Source organism: Lacerta agilis, chromosome 3, assembly GCF_009819535.1.
Source record: "Lacerta agilis isolate rLacAgi1 chromosome 3, rLacAgi1.pri, whole genome shotgun sequence".
In the NCBI taxonomy this organism is placed as follows: domain Eukaryota; kingdom Metazoa; phylum Chordata; class Lepidosauria; order Squamata; family Lacertidae; genus Lacerta; species Lacerta agilis.
Genome location: NC_046314.1, coordinates 44,626,835 through 44,642,168, shown reverse-complemented (window position 1 = coordinate 44,642,168; position 15,334 = coordinate 44,626,835). Strand labels below are relative to the sequence as shown.

The 15,334-nt window shown below is 42.0% G+C and overlaps 1 protein-coding gene across 3 annotated transcripts in view; it reads left to right on the top strand.

Annotated features, from left to right (window-relative positions):
* Positions 1-2,457: 2,457 nt before the first annotated feature.
* USP45 (ubiquitin specific peptidase 45) overlaps positions 2,458-15,334 on the top strand; it is a 48,809-nt gene continuing 35,932 nt past the window's right edge. Inside the window, exons 1-5 of one of the 3 annotated variants that reach the window (XM_033143486.1) lie at positions 2,458-2,866; positions 9,853-9,959; positions 11,203-11,372; positions 12,137-12,240; positions 13,879-13,979. In XM_033143486.1, coding sequence (XP_032999377.1) covers positions 9,860-9,959; positions 11,203-11,372; positions 12,137-12,240; positions 13,879-13,979 — 475 coding nt within the window. In that variant the 5' untranslated portion in view covers positions 2,458-2,866; positions 9,853-9,859. Of the gene's footprint in view, positions 2,867-9,849; positions 9,960-11,202; positions 11,373-12,136; positions 12,241-13,878; positions 13,980-15,334 lie in introns of those variants that run through there. The other 2 variants (XM_033143485.1, XR_004426211.1) reach the window with 2 other exon arrangements.

Here is a 15,334-nt window from a genome sequence, read left to right as displayed (position 1 = left end):
GAAATGATATAATATTTTGGGCTTTGTGGTTTAGGAAAAGGTTTAGGAGTAAGCGGGGACATGCTAGAAGTGTATAAAAATATGTATGATGTTGATAAAAGTGGATAGAGCAAAGCTTCTCTCATAATTCCACAACCAGTGAAGTGGAATGTTGAAAGATTGCTGGGGAAAGCATTCTACTCCCCCTCCCAACCTTAATTTAATGGTACAAGATTTCAAGTATTACTATGTTTTTTAAAAAATATACTAACAAGTGTAGAACTCTATATTCACCCTTGGGCTAGTCTTGGGGAGCAAAGATCACTCCTATACTTGAGCCTTCCACATGGCAAGCCTTGTGCTACCAGCTGAGACTACAGACTGGTGATTCACCCAGTAGCATTATTTATGACAACATTTCTTACACAGAAATGCTTCAAATTATATTGCTTTACGCAAACAAATATTTTTACAACCTAGCTGTGGCTTATTCACTCACATGAAACCTTTTTTTTTTTTTGCTAGCAAGTTTTCTATAAAATAGTCATTTTCCAAAGTGTCTTTCTGTGTACATCTGTAATGAAATGTGTATTGTATTAAATATATGCTTCACAATATTTTGAAAGACCTTTAGCAGCCAGCCTTGTGGCATATGGTGGCTTTGCATTTCCACATGCAAGACCTATCACTGGTACAAACCAGTCATGTCATACGATAGCTAGCTACAGTATGGCACTTCATATATAGTTATCTGATCTCTAGCTGAAGAAACAGAAGGTAACATATTTAGAGGTTAAAGCAAACATTAAGAATTAAGAGCCTCATGCTCCAGAGTAGTCCCAGAAACAAATGATCACATAGTGTTACCTCAGTACAGTGCTTTACAATTACAGTGGTAACTCAGGTTAAGAACTTAATTCGTTCTGGAGGTCCGTTCTTAACCTGAAACTGTTCTTAACCTGAGGTATCACTTTAGCTATTGGGGCCTCCCGCTGCCGCCGTGCCACAATTTCTGTTCTCATCCTGAAGCAAAGTTCTTAACCCAAGGTACTATTTCTGGGTTAGTCTGTAACCTGAAGCGTCTGCAACCCGAAGCATCTGTAACCTGAGGTACCACAGTATAATGATAAGCAATTACCTGCAAACTGTTCCACCACAAGCCTTATTTATTTGAGGGTTCCATACTAGAGGCTGCTGTGGAATGGGATCTGTGATCCACGGAAATCACTGGGACCTATTTCTTAGACAACTGTCTTGCATGTGCAGCATGTAGATGCCATGGGTGCAAAGTTTCCCATTCATGTAAGTAAAGCAATGAAGGAGGACATCTCCATGCATTTTTTTTTACAACAGGGTGCACAATTTTGGGGGTGGGATCAGAACTAATGACTCTGAGATTTGGAAAAATGCTGCCTCTTTCTGATATTCTTTGACACAGTTCTTAAAAGAATTTCGATCAAACACATTTTCATTAGCAAAGATGGAATTTGAAGAAATGTCTTAACAGGCTTTCCCCTTGGTTTTTAATTAAACAAGGATAAAACATCTCTATAAAAGGGTGATTAATTTAAGCTGTCATATAAACTGGTTCTCTGGTTGCTGGCTGTCAGCCTATCCATATGGCATTCCTTTTTCTACAGATAGAAGAGTATATTTATGATAGCGTAATTAAAAAAGTAAATTAAGTGTTGCAGTATACACTCCATATAGGCAATATTCTGATTGATTCACTCCCACTGTGCTCATCTTTCCTATACCTGAAGATGGATCTAATTGGTGTTATTTAGTAAACTTGCCTATTTATGTGGCATACCAAGAAAGATGGCAGGAAGGAAAGAGGTAGAGTCAGTGCCATGGTGCTGGACCAGACAAAACATTAAAAATAACAAGGTATTATAGAGCTGTGGCATCTGTTCTGATGAAGCTTTAGGTCAGAGGTGCCCTTAGAACAGGACTTTTGAGACAGAAATCTCTAACTGTTGCCACCTGAAAGTACTGGGTGGGGCCTTGCCATTTAGTGAGTTCAATGGACACTTCCCAGAATTCTCTGCAGGGTACAACATGCAGGAGTTTTATTGCAAACACCGAAGTGTATGTGTGACTCAGATTAATAGTCTATCAAGGAAATGCACTCTGCATATGCCCAGAAGTACAATTACACATGCTCAAACCCTGAATAATGCTAAATACCCCCTGGCTTAAATGGAACCTAGTGGTTTGAGCTGAATCGTTTGTTCAGAAGTAAACCATGCAGAGCAAGGGCTTAGTTTTATATTCAGTTAAAATATTCAGGGTCCCAGGTTCAACCCCTGGCACTTCCACTCTGCCTCATATCCTAGACAACTACTGTTGCCAGGCAAGAGGAGACAACGCAGGGATCGGTGGATCAGCCCTCCTATACCCACCCCTCGATCCCTAAAGGGCAGGGGCTGGGGCAATCTGGAATCCTGCACAATTCGTAGCCTGGGACGTGACGCCTGCTCCTTTAACGATGGAGGAGAATAAAAGCCGCTGTGCACATTTAGCACGATGATGGCTTGCGTTCCCGGTGCAAACAGCCGCACCCGTTTTCAAGGGAGTCAGGAGCAAGCGAGGCCTCTCCAAACACGTGGGCACCAGCAATTTCAACGGGGGTTGACATCGATGTAAATACAGGCGGCTCCCTATCGGCGATGCGGCAGCTCCGTCCGGTGTTTACAAAGCAGAGCGGACCCCTCCAACACACAATCCCGCCCCATTCAGCCGCCCCGGCTCTCGCTTAGCCGCTCTCGGGGCGGGACGGGCAGCCCAGGCTTCCTTTGCCGCTTCCTGCTCCTCCTCCTCGGCTTCTGCTGCCGCCGCCGCTCCAGCCTGCAGCCTGCGAGGGCGAAGCCCGTCGCCCAGCGCGGTGAGTGCGGCGGGCAAGGGGGAGGCGAGCTAAGGAGAGGCCTCTCGCTTGGGTGGGGGCCGTGGAAACCGAAGCGGTGGGGGCGCGAGGTGCTGGGAGGGGAAGGGGCTGCCCGGCATGTGGGTCCTTCCTCGTCCGCTTTGCGGTGCCTGGGGACCCCCGCTAAGGTCTCCGCGGTGCTTCCCCGAGGTCTTGCAGGCGGTGGCTGAGTCGCCCTTGCCCCGTCTTTCCTCAATCGTGGCCTAGGCAGGCGGCCTGCGCTGCCCCGAGACACCTTTGGGGGTTGAATTGTGACGCCGCCTTGCACCTCCTTGAGCGCGGCTCGCTCTGGCGGCAGAACTGGTAGGCCAGGTCCCGGGTCCCTGAGCCTTTAAAGGGCCCAGGCCTACGCAGGAGTATTTGGGAGTAAGCCTGGACACTGGGCTCCATAGTGTTTGCTGCTCAAATGCTAACTTATTGTTGGCCCAGTTGGCTAGAGTCAACAGCGTGAGGCAGCAGCAAAAAAAGCTCATGCTGTTCTAGGCTGCATCAGCAGAAGTACAGTGCCCAGATCAAGGGAAGTGATAGTACCACTGGATTCTGCCTTAGTCAGACCACACTTGGAATACTGTGTCCTATTCTGGGAACCACAATTGAAGAAGGATGTTGACCACATGATCAAGGTTCTGGAAACTGAGGGTTATGAGGAGTGCTTGTTATGTTTAGCCTGGAAAAGAGAAGACTGAGAGGCGATATGACGGCCATATCTTAAGGGCTGTCAGGTGGAGGAGGGAGCTTGCTTGTTTATTCCTGCTCTGGAGGGTAGGAATCAAACCAATGGCTTCAAGTTGCAAGAAAAGAGATTCTGGCCTAACATTTGGAAAAACTTTCTGACAGTAAGAGCTGCTCAGCAGTGGAACAGACTCCCACGAGAGATGGTGTACTCTCCTTCTTTGGAGGTTTTCAAACAGAGGTTGGATGGCCATCTGTCCTGGATGCTTTAGCATTGCAGAGGATTGGACTAGATGACCCTTGGGTTCCTTCCAAGATTCTATGGTGCTAAGGTTGCAGGTTCAGTCCTCATATGGGCCACCTGCATATTCCTGCATTGCAGGGGGTTGGACTAGACTGCCTTTGGGATACCTTCCAACGCTGCAATTCTATGAACTAGTGCAAATCTTGGGAACTTTGGGCTCCCCAGGTGTGGCTGGGTTACAATTCCCATCAGCCCTAATCAGCATAGGGATGGTTAGTGTTGTACTCCAGTGACATCTGAAGGGCCAATTGTTTCCCCAGCCCTGATCTAGGGAATACATATCTTCTGTAGTGTACAACACTCCTTATTGAACACGTCAGGATTTGCTTCCAAGAAAACATGTTCAGATCATGCAAGGAGGTAGTTGTTTTGCTGGTCACAGTGAATGGGGACTGCAAAAGCATAAAGAGCACCCAAGGTGGGGGAGAATATAAATGTGTCTTGTATATGTCTGCAGGAAATTGTGAGTCAAGTAGTAAGGGCAGTTTGGGTCCAGGGAGTTGTTGCTATATTAGTCCCAAAGGAGGAGAAACAAAATAAGTAAGCTGAGCTGTCTTGCTTGAGGCTGCCTTCTGTTGGTACACACTTATGCAAGTTGCCAAGTCACACAGAGCTCTAATAAATGCTCAAGAGGAAGTGTGAACAAACAAACCTCAAACTGCCAGTGCAAATAGCACAGAACAATATTTTGTGACAAAATAAATAATAAAAAATTCCTTCCAGTAGCACCTTAGAGACCAACTAATTTTGTTCTTGGTATGAGCTTTCGTGTGCATGCACACTTCTTCAGATACACTGAAACAGAAGTATTTTGTGAATATTTGACTACCCCGTTCCACCCAGTGTTAGAAACTGAGATATGAAGGCTAGGAGCTAAATGGCACTTTAAACCTAGGTTATGGGCACAACAACGGAATGTCTAGGCACGCTTTTTTATAACAAGAATACAAAACTGAAAATTAATGAACTGCAGTTAAAATATTATGTTCATTTTTCACAGGGTCTAGTCCTTCCCCTGTCCGCCTATCCCCTAATATTCTTAAGAGGGTCTTTTCTCCAGTCCTCAGAGTGTAGCTGGAAGTGGGGAGGCAGAAAAAAGTCCTCCTTTCCTTCCACTCTACAGTTTTAATCAGAAATTTTAGGTGCAGTAGTGAGCTCAAAGCTCAGAAACTGCTTGTGCTGATGAAATCCCGTCGCAAAATGCGCCTAGAACAATGGGAGTTTTGAACACTGTTTTCACCTGCAGGAGCACCCAGTTCTTGGAGTTCATGTTTTAAGGAAAATTCATTAAGAACTCTAGGACAGGTTGGGAAACCTGTGACTATCCAGATGCTGTTCTAACTTCCATCAGCCCCAGCGAGCGTAGCCAATGTTGGGAAATAATGGGAATTGTAGTCTAGCAATATCTGGAGGCCCACAGGTTCCCCACCTGCTCGGGAGTGTTGTGCAGGGCTTCTGCTGACAGGGCATTGTTGAATATAGTATTCTATATCATAGACCTCTGCTGGATAGGAATAGCAAATTATTACATATGTATTATATATTACATATGTTTCAGTAAAAGCTAATTGGAGTGCCTTTGTACTTTTTTCCACTTGCATGCTTACCTGTTTGGTGCCCAGAAGCTGACTGATAGATTTGTGCATATCAATGAAGTTTTTCTTTGCTTCATTGTTATAAATGTCAACTTTATTCCTAAGGTGTGACAGATGACCAGAAATGCAAACAATTAAAAAAGAATCAGACTTGCTGTCTATTCACTTTTAGTTATACCAGTAGGCCCTTGTGTCATATGTGCCTTGCCCTTCGTTATGTGGTTCAGTGTTAGAGGAAAAAGGCAGCAGGATCGAGCATGTTTATAGAGTGCAGTTATCCCTTTTCTTGTGAATCAAACTAAGTCATTGGAAAGTGTTTTGAAATCCAGTTTATTTGATGAGCACAGTCTTTTTTGTTTTGGGGGGTGGGGAATCTGAAGCTGTCTTGTATCGAAAGACACCATTGCTCCAGCTAGACTTCAATCATATGGTCCCTGGGAGGGTATCTCCCAGGACGGGTTAAATCTAATTTTCCAGCTTCAAAGAGGGAGATTTGGCAACTTCTATGAAATACAGCCACCTGAGTAACACTTGTGCAAAGTTACTGCTATGCAGTACTGAGCCAAATATTTCAGAATATTTGTGCCAGTTACTGTAATTTAGCTTCCTAAGTATCTCTTCAAAATGAAGACAGCACTGCAGCTTATAAGTAGGCTGTATGTTGCTGACTTGAGAAGTTTCTCGATAATAAACTTGAGTTATAAAGCTTTTGTCAGATTTCTCCAGGAAATATTGCAAAACTGGTATTTTGTAGATTTGTTCCCCTTAAGTTGTGCAACAGCACACCATCTGTCTCGGGTTTTGCTGGTAGTGTCCAATGTAGAGCAACTTGTCCTTGCTTTGAGATTGACATGTGTCATGAAGAACAAACTGGGGCAGCCTGCTATGTAGAAAAAAAGTGATGTAATATTACACCCTCGGCAGTTAGTGGCTTCCTGGGAAAGAGTGCTAATCATTCCATCGGCCTGACATCCTGCTGCCTTGTCAACCACTATATGTTTCCCCTTGGGCTGTACCAGAGCCACACTTCAGAACCCATTACCTCCAAGTTCCTGGGTTCTCTGACCATAGAAGCAGCATCTAAATTGGATCATAAAAAGATGGCCAGCAAGCAGATTATTTCACTTCTTTTCAACATTTAGTTTAATACTGTAGAGAGTTGTCAAAAATATTTGATGAAGCAAACTGTAGTGACACACATGAATGACCTTGGAAGCCATGAATGGCTTATAAAAACAAGAATCAGTAAAACCTACTTACTTATTTTAAAATCTGCAGTTAAAACCATCAAATAGCAGGACTGGAATAAATCAATTTCTTGAATACAGAAAAAATAACTTTTCAGAACCCATCTAAATTCAGGAAGACAGGGAATCTGACAGATTTATCCAAGAAGGACAATCCAAAGTTTTGATGCCACTATGAGAAAGACCCTGTCTCTTGTAACCACCTGTATTGTCCACGTCAAAGGCATGTGGGATATGCTTTTGTTGGTGTATTTGGTGATGTATCTATCACCAACAGACTTTGACTAAATCACTGAAGAGGTGTTGAGGTTTTCCTAGCCTTATTGTCTTGAGTGACTTTCATTTATATGCTGCATTAAGAGATGTGCTCAGGTTTTCATAGCCACCATGGCAATAATGGGCTTACTTTAATGAGTACTGTATCTGACCCAATGCTTGTTACAGGTCACAGTTTGAAATCTGGTAATTTATTCTGATCAGCTAATGACTGATTTGTGTCTGTAAAATGAGGGCTGTGGCTGCTTCTTTGGGATTTAAAGCTTCTGCTTGTCTGAATGCTGCTTTAGAAGTTATTTTAAAGCCTAGTTCACGGTGACAGTAAATAAATTTCATTTTTGCCATCATTATGCCCAAATAGGCTTGTCCTGCTAAGCTTTCCCAAATGGTTAAGGGCCTGTTGCAGTCTACCACTTTTCTTGCTGAGAAATCTCAGTTGCTTACTATGGTAAATTCAACAAACTCTGGGTTCCTTAGAGCTTTGTGGATAAAATTACTTGGACTCAGATTCAACGTCTATAGCTATCAGGGCTGAGCTGTAGGCAGTGAGCCTGGAGTTGCACTAAGGATTTGAAGTAGAGAAGCCAGCAATCTGGAGTTAACGACAACCAAAGGATACAGAAGCATTCTAAATCTCAGAAAGACTGTGTTGCTTAGTTTTAACTGGAACAAGAAGCCTTCTTATTCCTGTCCAGGAAGATCCATGGGTGAGCAGGGTCGGTTCAGGGCCTTGGCTGCTTAGGTAGATATTGTAGCTGGTAGTTTGTGGCTCACCATATGGGCCAGTCACATATGGATTCAAGTCAGGGGCTACAGTAGTCTTCCATAATTTGAGGCATCCAGAAACTTGGGAGTTCTTTGGATTAATTTTGATTGTTGAGACCTAAGAATGTGGACAGGGTGCTGGATTCAGACCATGCCAGTGCATTGTCTGTTCAATCCATATGCATCATTGTTAGTGATGATTGGAGTCAGTGAGGTCTGTATTTTTCAATACAGTATTGTGGAAGCTTCCTTCAGGGAAGGTTCAGTTACATCCTCTTCAAAAGAAGCAGTAGCAAGGCCTCTATTCAAAAAGGCTTCTCTAGATACCCTGGAGTTGTGGATTTAAAGCCGGAGTTGTGAATTTAAAGTCTAACTTCCCATCCCTACAAAAAAACAGAGCAGAAAAGGGCAGGCCAGCTCTATGGATGAACTGAAATAGGTCTTGATATTGTTTGAGATGGAGGCTCCCTGAGTTTTCATGATTGATGCCCTGTGCTGAAAGGGGGATTCTGATCCAGACTGGTTCCTTCTGGTCCTAATAAGTGAGTTAGGAGTGGGAATGTGCTGTGTTAGTTGTACTCATGCCTTACTGGGAGGCTTCAGAAGGTGGTGTTGGGAGACTACTGCTGTTCTCTCTGTGTGTCTTGTCTCCCCTGCTTTTGAGTTTCTACGTGACCCTTCTGTGATAGCTTAGCTGTGTATTTGGCATATGAGTAGAGGGTGCCATTGATGGATCCCCACAGAACCCCATGGAAAAGAGCAGTAATCTTCTGGCCCCCCACCCCCACCCCCAGTAATGTTGTAGGTGGGATGTGCCTATGGCACGGAATATCATGGTTATGACACTTTGAGAATTTCAAATGACATCTGTGGATGGAAACAGCGTTTCTGCTACTACCAGCCTGTAGTTCTGGTTCTTTTACTGCTCCAGGAGGCATTAAGTGCTTGTATGCTTTGAAAGGCTTTCAGAGCTGTCGCTGTGCTGAAACGTCTTCTCTGCTGATTGATGACATTGTCCAGTTGCTAGTCATGACAAATACGGTCCTCCTGACTGTAATTGGGTGACAGCTGGTCTAGCTCTGGACATCTAAAATGCCACAGGTAGTTACAAAACACATCTGCGTATAGCTCATGTGAAAATGCAAGACATATCTGAAGTGTGCATGCACACGAATGCTCATACCAAGAACAAACTTAGTTGGTCTCTAAGGTGCTACTGGAAGGATTTTTTTTATTTTTTATTTTGTTTTGACTATGGCAGATAGTCATAGCTGTATCTGTAAACATGTCATTCTTAGAAAATGGGAGGAAGCAAGACCTGTCATCATCCATGCTTTTTGACCACATGTAAAACCAAGCCTTAGCCTATAATTATCATGAGGTTAAGTATTGATCAGGCAGTCACTGCTGTATAAAAGAGATAAAATCTTTTAAGTATTTATTTTATTAAAATTGCTTTTAATACAGCAACAGTAACCAGTGTTCTAGCTCTGAGGAGAGCATTGGCCTTGGCCTGGGGATAACTGGTTGGCCATGGAGCTCACTGAATGCCTTTGGGCTATTGTCACTCAGGCTTGTTTTCCTCCCAGGTTTGTTGTGAGGATAAAATGGATGGGAATTCCCTGTGGTCCTTGGAAGCAGGATGGCATAAAATGTAAGGTATAAATAATACACAAATCCTGGGGAGAAATGTCATAGTAGCAAGTACCAATAGGGTAATTGTAAGGTATTTGTGTCTCCAATGAAAAGTCCAGGGGTGTCTAATTGGGGTCTGCATTATGCAGAGTTATACTAAAAGTAGGCAGAGTTATAGTCAAACTTACTTTTTAAAAATGTAGCCCTTTCCACTATTTTTGGCAAGCTCCAGTTTCATTGCACAACAATATTTTTTAAGCGTAAGTTGAGCGAGTCACTGCCAATTAAGGCAGTGGGAATAATTGCTGCTGGGACCTCTCCAGGCCATTTATTTGAGAGGGGGGCTGCTTATTGCATTTCTTTGTCAGCATAATGCAGAATTTTAGGAGTTGTTTATGACAGCCAAACCTTTCCGTATTAGCAATACATATTTCTTCATTTCTTTTCCAGCAGAAAACAGATGCGGGTAAAAGATCCATCAAGGGCTATCCCTGTCAAAACCAAGACACACACAAAGTCAAATCAGCATCAAGATGATGATTCTTCAGATGATATCACAGGTAAAAAAAAAAGCCATCTAATGGTCTGAATCAGTTGACACAATCATGTGGGTAGTAATAATTTGTATATACTGCATTGGCTGGTTCCTGACTCTGATGAACAGAAAATGTGGAGACACCACCATGTATCAAGAAGGGCTTTTAGCACACCTCCACTCCAGTAACCCATATTAATGCTAAAAGCCTGATCCTGATGGTGCTAGCATGCAACTGTCTTGCCGCAGACAAGGAGGCAACACTGCCTGTGATTTTAGGTGGTTGTTGAGCAACTACTAAATGTGAGTGGTTGGAGTGACTCAGCCCATGGTAATCAAGGAAATGAAAGCATTGTCCATACTGTTTCTATTATTATTAACTCGTCCTTCACCCTAAGGTTCCAAGGTGAGTTTCAACAATTAAAAAAACAGTTTAAAAACTTACTGTAAAAATACAGTCCATGGGAACTGCGGGTTCCTAGTTTAATTAGTAGACTTCCAACAGTTGCTTGCAGTCGAAATATCTATGGCCTGATGATTTATGAAATGATATTATCCTTGGAGTACTCTTATTTCAGGAATTTACTTTACTGTATATGTTTGTAGAACTGCATCTTTTTATGGTGGAATGAGAAGGGAAGTAAGAATAGCAGTGACAACACTACTGAAAAGCTTGGAGGAGAGGAGGAGGAAAAGACAGACAAAATAGGTTTATCTGATTTGCACAGTGGAGGGGAAAATGCAGAAATCTTGCTGGTTCATGCATTGGCTGAAATTTCATACATGACCACTGTTACGGCTAATTGGTATTTAAGAACAAACTTAGTTGGTCTCTAAGGTGCTACTGGAAGGAATTTATTTATTTATTTATTTTGTTTTGACTATGGCAGACCAACACGGCTACCTACCTGTAACTGGTATTTAATTTATTGGTCACTTGACATATAAAAAGTCTCAAAGTGACTCACAAAACTTAAAAGCATGAAGCATGGCATAACATAAAAAAGAGCAAAGCCTCACAGTAACCTGTGAAGCAAACCCAATAAAACAGTAGTAAAAACATGCCATCAATACATAGCAAAATGATACTATGAAGGGCATGGGGTGTGCATTTATAGTCTTTGAGAAGCCATTAATCGCAGTCTCATGGTTACGTGATTTCTTCCCCTTCCAAATTTACAAAAATGTTTTCTTGCCAAATATCTGCTACAACAATAAAACGTATGCCTTTTATTGTTTTCATCTTTTTTTTTTTACTACTTCTGTAGGTCTGACATGCCAGCATGTAAGCCAGGCAGTGGATGTGCATAATGTGAAGAGAGCAGTAGCTCAGAATGTCTGGTCAATATGTTCAGAGTGCTTAAAAGAAAGAAGAATATGTGACGGTGAGCCAGTAATGCCTTCTGACATATGGCTGTGCCTCAAATGTGGTACTCAGGTAAATAAATATGTGACTTTAAAGCTACAGTGGTATCTTGGGTTACAAACACTTCGGGGTTACAGACTCTGCTAACCTGGAAGTAGTACCTTGGGTTAAGAACTTTACCTCAGGATGAGAACAGAAATTACGGCGCGGCAGCAGCAGGAGGCCCCATTAGCTAAAGTGGTACCTCAGGTTAAGAATGGTTTCAGGTTAAGAACGGACCTCCGGAACGAATTAAGTTCATAACCAGAGGTACCACTGTAATATGTATAGTTTCTAACCTGCCCTCTGGCCCCTCACAAGGTATATAAAGCAGCTCGTTGACTTAGTATAGAATAGAATAGAAATCAGTCTAGGACTAAGTGTTTGGAGTTCTGTTCATTTGTGGCATCTGGACAATAACACTTTAGTTCTTGCTTAGGTATACCTAGCAGCTTGTTATTCCTTAGGTCTTCTTGTCTGGATGTTTTGAAGAAAAGCCAGAATTGGAGCAGTTCATATGTTTTGAAACAATGAAATTGTTTGGCCATTTTGTGTCTATTATAACCCAATACCTATAAATGCCTAGATAAAGAGTAATGGTTCAAAAAATGTTACTCTTTATCTAGGCATTGGGTTGTTTAGAAGCTGTTCTTGTCAGGGGTCTTCAAAATGTCATATAAGCTACAACAGGTCAGCCCAGGAACGGAAACTTAAGACAAGAAGAAAATTTGCTGATTTTACTATAGAACATAGTAGTTATGATAACTATAGTTTAACGTTTTTATTAATGAATTCAGGGCTGCAGTCAAAACTCAGAAGGCCAGCATTCGCTTAAGCATTTCCAGAATGCACTAGGAGAGCCTCATTGCATTGTAATCAACCTCAGCACATGGATCGTATGGTAAGTAATTTTGTGTTTTGAGAGGGGAAGCTGTGTGTGTTTGTGAGGGAAGACATACACTTGTATACCCCCGTAGTATACAGGTATGCATACATATAATGATTCATTCCTTTTGTACATGAAATTCTTCTTGGAGTTGCACTAATATTTTTGATTTAGTTATTCAACAAGAAAATATAAGCTGGTTAAAGAAAGCCCTTTGTTTTATTGTGAATGATAATTCTAGTACATCAAATTAATAACTTGTTAGAATGTAAAGTTTGTTAATGTGGACTCTGAAATGTAGCTTCTGCTCCCCAGAGGTTATATATATATATAAAATAGAATATATATATATATATATATATATATATATATATATATATATATATATAGGAGAGAAAATTCTGCTCCTATGGGTCATCTGCTTTATTACAGTTTTTTTACTACCCTACGGCCTTCCCCAAAATTTGTGAAACAGCAACAACAGCAACAGCATTAATATTTTACCGGCTACTCCTGCAGGTCCAGTGTTGTGATTCTGTGATGCCAAAAGGGTTTTGTGACCCGAAGACCCATCAAGTGTGTCACTTTTAAAAAGGGAAATTGCCACACCTACTTTTCACATTGGACCTCCCAGAGGTCAACCCCTGAAAAAGGTTACCCCTGCTGTTAATATGGGTTAATAGGATCAGACACAGAGGGTCCAGTAGTAGTTTGAGAAGATAATTACTCCATATGTAATGGCAATGGGATCCAGCCCTCATTCCACCACCTGGTGGTGGTTGAAGTGGTGGAATTGTGGAAGGACAAAGTCTCTCCCATGTTCCCCTCTCTCATACATGGCTTTTTTCTTCTTCTTTTTTGAAGTAGTCAGATTCACAGTAGCAAAGTGATCTACACTGTTCATACCTAAGAGGGACTTTCCTTTTCAGTGATAAATCACAGTTCATCTGCAAAAGTTTTATTGGCGCTGATGTTGCTTCGGAGAGCCCTTGTGACTGAGGGCCAAACTAAATATCATATGTTTGGGAGCAGGGGTGTTTTAACCCTTTCTGTCTGTGCCTTCCCTAAGATTGGAGAGGGGACTGTTTGCATCCCCATCCAGGCGCTGTAGTATGCTCACTCTAGCATTGTGGCTACACAGTCTCTTTTGATGCTACCACCACCAAAATCAGTAGGGTCTAGGTGGTGCTGGTGGCAGGGAATTTGCTTGGTTCAGGTCCCAAATTGAATATGTTGTTTATAGTAGTTGTAACATGCAGTCTGTATATCAGGGGTCCCCAAACTAAGGCCCGGGGGCCGGATGCGGCCCAATCGCCTTCTAAATCCGGCCCGCAGATGGTCCAGGAACCAGCTTGTTTTTACATGAGTAGAATGTGTCCTTTTATTTAAAATGCATCTCTGGGTTATTTGTGGGGCATAGGAATTCATTCATATTTTTTTTCAAAATATAGTCCGGCCCCCCACAAGGTCTGAGGTACAGTGGACCGGCCCCCTGCTGGAAAAGTTTGCTGACCCCTGCTGTATATAGACATTACCTGAAATAAGGAATCACAATGTTTTATGACTTCGTATAAAGTGATAAGAATTTAAGATTTGCCTGGAAAATCGTTATGACAATTTAACAATTTATAACAATTTAAATCCTTATTCTAGGTGTTATGAATGTAATGAAGAGCTGTCAACACACTGTAACAAGAAGGCTTTGGCACAGATAGTCGACTTCCTCCAAAGACATGTTATTAGAAATGAATCAAGTAAGTTTGCATTAATAAAGGTTGTATGGGGCTGAAGTTGATATCATGCGTCTTTTTATTTTTGAGGAATTAAACATGAGGCTCGCAGATCCAGCAGGTCCTTTAAGAGTCCCGTGTGGCCCACGACATTAGTCATGCACCAAACAAATGACTGAATTATCTTTAGTGCTAATAAGTAATGCCCCTAAATTAGTAGGGATTCTTGAGAGACCGTTTTGGCTGTGAGTCTTGGAAGACATGCTCCCTGCCTTGCAGGCCTTTCCCCACCTTGCCTGGGAGGGTGGGGCCCTGGCTGACTCCAGCCACAAAAGCTATGGCTGCTGAACAGATTCTTGGGCTAGGGAATTGCTCAGGGGAGATTTGTTTGCGGGGGGTGGGGATTGCTGTTACCGACATTACTTTTTTGTATCTTTATCTGAGATCTTAATATGATTTATGTGGAAATTTTTCAATTTGTGTACTTTTTGATGTTTTATTTATTGTTTATGATTACTTTTGTTACATTTGTGATTGTGTATTTTTTTACATGTTGTCAACCGCCTTGAGCATAGTTTTAACTACGGAAAGGCAACGTATGAATAAAATTATGTATGTACCATATGTAAGAGGGCTATCTCAATGACAACTCTACAGAGCACCTCAGCAGTTCTCTTGCAAAAGAGAGGTGCCAGGCTTTGCATTTCATCATCTGTCTAGAAAGCTCTGATATCTAGTTGTATTGAGGTTTGAGAGGTTATTCTGTAATGAAGGAAGAGGTACAGGATATACACAAGTAAGTTATGTGCCTATGTAACTTACTATAGCTTTTAAGCAGAATGCATACTTTTTTGGATGCTACGTATATATTGCAACTGGTTTCATCTTAGAAGAGGTGTTTCTCTTACATCTTAGAAGAGCCTTGTACTAGGAATGTAAAGGATGATAACAAAAGGCCCATTAAAATAGCCTTTTTTCCCTTGAGAAGAAAAATTGCTGTTTTTGTGGTTCAAACAGCACTGGTCTTCTATAAGCTATATAATGGTGTGTTGAAAAATGACTTTCCCACCTTTATTACATGGAAATCTTTCTAAATACCATGTACCCAACAAGAATATGAGAACTTGGGCATGGCAACTTTGTCTCGTTTCAGTTTAATTGAGAATTCATTTGAAGGGAAGGCAAAAATGTTGGGGCGGGGGTGTTGAGAACACAGATATCCTGTTGGGTACATTTTGAGGAACAACAAAAGGAAAATGCTTACGATTGGTGTGGATGCGAAGGACTAGAGTGGCAGCAGGATCCTGTCTTTCCACTTGGCAGTTCGTAAAGATTAAACTTTAGCTGCAGAAATGTGCAAATTGCATTACTTCTACATG